Here is a 5,952-nt window from a genome sequence, read left to right as displayed (position 1 = left end):
ATGAAAAAAGATCTGAAAAACTTACTCTAAAGGGGTATATAGATTCTGATTTTGCTGGTGACAAGGATAACAGAAAGTCTACCACAGCTTATTTTTTTACACTTGGTGACAATTGTATAACATGGAAGTCACAGCTGCAGCCTTTAGTTATTTTGTCAAGTACTGAGACAGAGTATGTTGCCATAATTGAGGCGGTTAAAGAATGTACTTGGTTAAAAGGAATTTTAAAGGAATTGAACTTCATGCATGATACACCTGTTATGTTTACTAATAGTCAAAGTGCTTTATTGCTTTGTAAGAATCCTGTTTATCATAAAAGAACTAAACATATTGAGGTGAAATATCATTTTATATGTGAGAAACTGTCTCAAGGTGAAGTTAATCTTGTTAAAATTCACACTGAAAGGAATCCCTCTGATGTGGGAACAAAAATTCTACCTGCAGGTAAATTTAAATTGTGCTTATCTTTATTACATATTGACACTGGTTAATTTTTCTTGCAGGTAGTGGGCGATGATGATGAACAGTTCTTCCATGTGCAAATTCGAAACCAAGAGAGAGTGTTATGAGAACCAAGGTAAAGAATGTGAGAATATGGTTCTCTTAACTCCATTAGACTTAAGTGCTATTTGTGTAATTTACATGGATTGTGCTTGTCTAGTTTTATTATGGACCATTGGATGGGATCGACGGCCGGGATTTAATCTATGTGAGATATTTTTGTTGCCTTGTCTTGGGGAAGAAGCTTTGACTAGATGGTTACCACAAAAAGGGCTTCCCCCACGTTTTGGCAGGACAGGTCTTTTCTCTCTTCTCCAGTCGACCACTCTGTCCATTTTTGCACCTTCTTGTGAGCTTCTTCTTGAGAGTCCCTTGAGATAACTTAGGCTGGAATAGTGGCTAAGTATAGGTGAACTTTCTCAAAGCTTGGTAGAAAGTCGAGGGTGCGTTGGTGGCGGTTTCTAGCGAGGTTCTTTGCTGGTTTCTCTCTCTCTCTTTGGAAGGTGATTTGCATGACATGGGAGCTGTTCCTGAGCCTATAAATCAGCCATAAGGAAGAGGAGAAGTTGCTGTCCATTTCGGCCGAGATTGGGTTGTGTTTTTCCATTTTATATTCCTTGATTTTGCCTTGAAATCTTTTATTGATTGATATTTATTGTTTGATTGAACTCCAAGGATCCCAACAATTTTTTTTTTTTCAAATTAATGCACAATATTACCTTCCCCATGTCGCCAAAGATTATCACATGTTGCAGTGAGTCTTGTCCTGGATATGGGGATGATCTGAACGAATACTACTTGCTCCAAATGCAGGATCCATCTGTTAATAGGTGACCCATTTTGTATGTATATCTGGAAAATAATCATTGCAGCCACAGTAGAGAACATCTATATTATCGATGCCTACAAAGGAATTATATCCGTATAAAACATATACGATTATGAAACTTACATAGTATTTGGCCACAAATCCTTTAAGAAACTCGTTTGTACGAAACCAGGGTCACGCCAGCCAACCGTATGTGCTGGTGAACCTACAAAGTACAAGCCAATTTTCGGATTCTTATCAGATGCATTTCATTCGCCACATTGAGCTATGTTTATTAAAATCTATAGGTATCTTAAAAAAGAGACCACCTGATAGATTTGCTTTACTCTTGCACTTTAGAATGAGACCAAGGGATAAAATGCCAGTAGATTGGAGAGAAAACATAGGTAACAAAATAAAGAATGGAGATATTCAAATTACTAAATCTTAATAAAACATTGGACATAAAGCTCCGGCATGAAATTAGAATTGCTGCAATCCAAACTGTTATCCCATCCTGAAAAGATTTCGACTTAAGGTCATTATTGATTTAGTTTTCTTACATTTCTATCCAACAAGCATAACTTCCAAACCTAACAAAACCCGCCGAAGAAAATTATTCATGATTTTCATCAGTCAAGCAAACTATCTATACTTTCGAAAACCCGAAATTTCGAGTAGTTAAAGTAAGCCTGATGAGCTTACTTACTCCTTCCACCTTTAACTAATTACAAGGTCATCTTTGAGAAAGAAAACTTGCATATATAACCCTTATTCTTCCATCACCGCAAGGTCCGCAACAATCATAGAGCACATCAACATACAGTAGCAAGAATGTGGTCATAAAATGTAAATCATACCCCACATGCTGTTACGCTCAAATGTTAATGTTCCAGCCGGGGAGCGCTTTTGTTCTTGATCCTTCCAACCCCATTCTACGAAAGGAATGGCTTCATGTATATTATAGCCACTTGTCCATGTTACTGTCATCTGCAAAGCATAATTCAGGTCAAGAAAAAGAAATGCAATAGATTAGTTCTGTAAGAGAGTTAATGGCACTTTTGGAAAGTAGATTAGCCAATACTAGAAGCCACTAACTAAGAAAAAGAAGTTAAAAATTATTTTGATAATATTGACCATTATGATGTAATACTGTTTACGAAACATGCAAAAAATGTACCAAAGAGAACAATATGCAGAGCACATCAACATACAGTAGCAAGAATGTGGTCATAAAATGTAAATCATACCGCACATGCTGTTACGCTCAAATGTTAATGTTCCAGCCGGGGAGCGCTTTTGTTCTTGATCCTTCCAACCCCATTCTACGAAAGGAATGGCTTCATGTATATTATAGCCACTTGTCCATGTTACTGTCATCTGCAAAGCATAATTCAGGTCAAGAAAAAGAAATGCAATAGATTAGTTCTGTAAGAGAGTTAATGGCACTTTTGGAAAGTAGATTAGCCAATACTAGAAGCCACTAACTAAGAAAAAGAAGTTAAAAATTATTTTGATAATATTGACCATTATGATGTAATACTGTTTACGAAACATGCAAAAAATGTACCAAAGAGAACAATATGCAGTGACATTGAATGAGGGCAAAAATTTCTAATTGTCTTATCAAAATCGTTTAAGGTAGCAGAAATGCAACTTCCATAAGGTAACAGACAAAAATTCATGCCAAAATTCTGTTTGAGCTACAGGATGACAAAACTATTAAAAGATATTATTGGTGAACATCTAGATAACTTACTTCATCCCAAGACTTCCCTTGAGCAAGGCGAGGCTAAAGTGGAGCTTTAGGATTTGCAAAAGCAATGGAATTTGATACTGCTACAAGTTTTGGCTGCAATGGAATGCTAAGGATTTAGTTCATGTAACAGCGCACTGTCAAAATCCTTATTAACTAACAAACAACATAGAAATAGTGATCAGATGTAGCAGCATGGAATACAAAAGATAATTTCAGTTTAGCAAGTGCGAGATAAATGAGAGCTCCAGTTACCAGCAGTCCAGTACTGTTTGAATGATTTATATTATTGGTGTGAATTTTGAACTACGTTGATAATTTTCAGTCCAGTTACTACTGCATTTTTATATCATCACAAAAACTCTAAAAGTTATCTGAACTATATATATAAACCAATTTGATATTGAATTCCAAAGCCTGCATCACTTCCAATTTAATCATTCCAAATGCAACTTTACAAAGATCTAAAAAGAAAAGTGAACAAGCAGGATACAGTGGCGAATTATATTCAAAAAGTGAAAAAATTACAAGATTAACAGAAAAGTGACTTCACATACATTTGACAATCCACCTGTAAACAATGTAACAGAATCTAGCAAGGCAGCAAGGAATACAGCTGGAGCTAAGGACTGAATGTTATTGGAAGCTAGAATAGTTTGTTTACCCACGTCATTTTCATTCACATTCTTTTTGTTACAGTTTGTTAGAGTTTGTTTTTAATTTGTTCATTTTCTTCTTCTATTTATACCCTATTGTATAGATGCATGAAAACGTGAAGAATACAATGGATTTTATTCCTCTTCCTTTCTTCAATATGGTACTCTCTCTTCCTTTCTTCCCTAATCAATTTGTAGTTGATTTGATATGGCGTCAGCTACTGATCAAATTAATTCCCCATCATCAACTAGCAATTCCACCGCAATTGATGATATCTCCAGCCCGTATTACCTCCATCATTCTGATAATCCGGGACTTGTGCTTGTGTCACAACTCCTTACTGGTGATAACTATTCTTCATGGAGTTGAGCCATGATGATTCCTCTCTTTGTGAAGAATAAAATCGGCTTTATTGATGGGTCAATAGCCAAACCTGACAACAGTGATGATCAGGTCAGCAATTGGATTCGAAACAACAATATAGTCATTTCGTGGATACTGAATTCAGTTTCGAAAGAAATTTCTGCAAGTGTGATTTATTCTGAATCTGCCCATGATATATGGATCGATTTGAAGGAAAGGTTTCAACAAAGGAATGGGCCTCGTATATTCCAATTAAGGCGTGAGCTGATGAACCTCACTCAGGGGCAATTATCTGTGGGTGTGTATTTCACTAAATTGAAAACAATTTGGGAAGAATTAAGCAACTATAGACCAATATGCTCTTGTGGAAAATGTTCTTGCGGTGAAAATAAGAAGCTCTCAGAACATTACCAGATGGAGTATGTCATGAGTTTCTTGATGGGGTTGAATGATACATTTGCACAAGGTAGGGGTCAACTACTACTTATGGACCCAATGCCTTCCATCAACAAAGTATTTTCCCTTGTATCTCAAGAAGAACACCAGCGCAATATAAGCATTAATGCTGGTATCTCCAACACTGGAGACTCAATGGCGTTCTATGCCAAAATCGATCCAAAGAAAGGCAGCTTAGGACAGCACAAATTTCAGAAGAAAGAAAAACCAATTTGCACTTATTGCAAACTTGTAGGGCACTCGGTGGATAAATGCTATAAACTGCATGGGTATCCTCCTGGGTATAAGATGAAGCAGAGATCCAACTTTACTGATCAAGTGGACAATCAGCCACGACATATTGCTGCTAATCAAGTGGTATTTGCGAACAAGTCAGAACAAGCACACACAAATGCAGAAGATTTCATGCATTCCTTGAACCATACCCAATATCAACAATTGATGAACATGCTGGGCAACCATCTGACTTCTGCAAAAACCAACACTAGAAATGATGAACATACTAATCAAGTCTCAGGTACTTGTTTTTCTATTGTACTTAACCCATGTCTAAATTCTCCTAAGCACTGGGTTATGGATTCTGGGGCAACTAGCCATATATGCTTCAGTAAGTCTGCCTTTTACTCTATGAAATTGATTGAGAATGCGTATGTTACCTTACCAAATCATAAGAGGATACCTGTGAGTTTTGTTGGGATTGTAAAGTTTAGCAATAATCTGATGCTTGAAGATGTACTATATGTGCCAAACTTTAAATTCAATCTGATGTCTGTAAGTTCATTGATCAAGGATTCGAATATTATTGTCAGATTTTTTGCTAATGAGTGTGATATCCAGGATACACACAACCAGAAGATGATTGGCAAGGGTAGGAGAAGTGCTGGTCTTTACATCATTAGTGCAACAGCATTGGATTCATTTCCAACTCACAGTAGAAATCTTTCGATTGATAAAGTTTGTGTTTCTGTTTCCTCAGTTGTAAATAAAGTGAATGCCAATACTTGGCATCATAGATTAGGACATTTGTCTTTTAAAAAATTAGCACCTTTGAAAGACTCTTTGGGTTTAAAGTTTGATCAAAGTAAGGATCATAATTCAATCCCTTCTAATGTTTGTCCATTGGCAAAGCAAAGAAGGCTATCATTTGTCTCCAACAACCATTTTTCTGCAAATGCCTTTGATTTAGTACACTGTGATACATGGGGACCATACCATGTTGCATCACATTCTGGACACAGATACTTCCTTACTTTAGTAAATGACAGTACTCGTTTCACATGGGTATATCTCATGAAACACAAGTCAAAAGTCAGTAGCATCATTCCCAAATTTTTTAAAATGATTGAAACTCAATTTCACAAAGGGATAAAGATGTTCAGATCAGACAATGCACCAGAGTTAAAATTTGTTG

At 36.3% G+C, this 5,952-nt stretch overlaps 1 protein-coding gene across 1 annotated transcript; it reads left to right on the top strand.

Annotated features, from left to right (window-relative positions):
• Window positions 1-4,094: 4,094 nt before the first annotated feature.
• LOC111377235 lies at window positions 4,095-5,849 on the top strand (the record flags this gene model as incomplete). The annotated part of the gene is made up of 1 exon (XM_023000295.1): window positions 4,095-5,849. A coding segment is annotated over exon 1 (1,755 nt), but the record flags the coding sequence as incomplete, so codon positions are not given.
• Between the last annotated feature and the right edge of the window lie 103 nt (window positions 5,850-5,952).

The sequence above is a fragment of the Olea europaea genome, unplaced genomic scaffold, assembly GCF_002742605.1.
Source record: "Olea europaea var. sylvestris unplaced genomic scaffold, O_europaea_v1 scaffold1628, whole genome shotgun sequence".
Taxonomy (NCBI): Eukaryota; Viridiplantae; Streptophyta; class Magnoliopsida; order Lamiales; family Oleaceae; genus Olea; species Olea europaea.
Note: the sequence above shows the minus strand (reverse complement) of the source record. Positions and strands in the feature narration are given on the sequence as shown.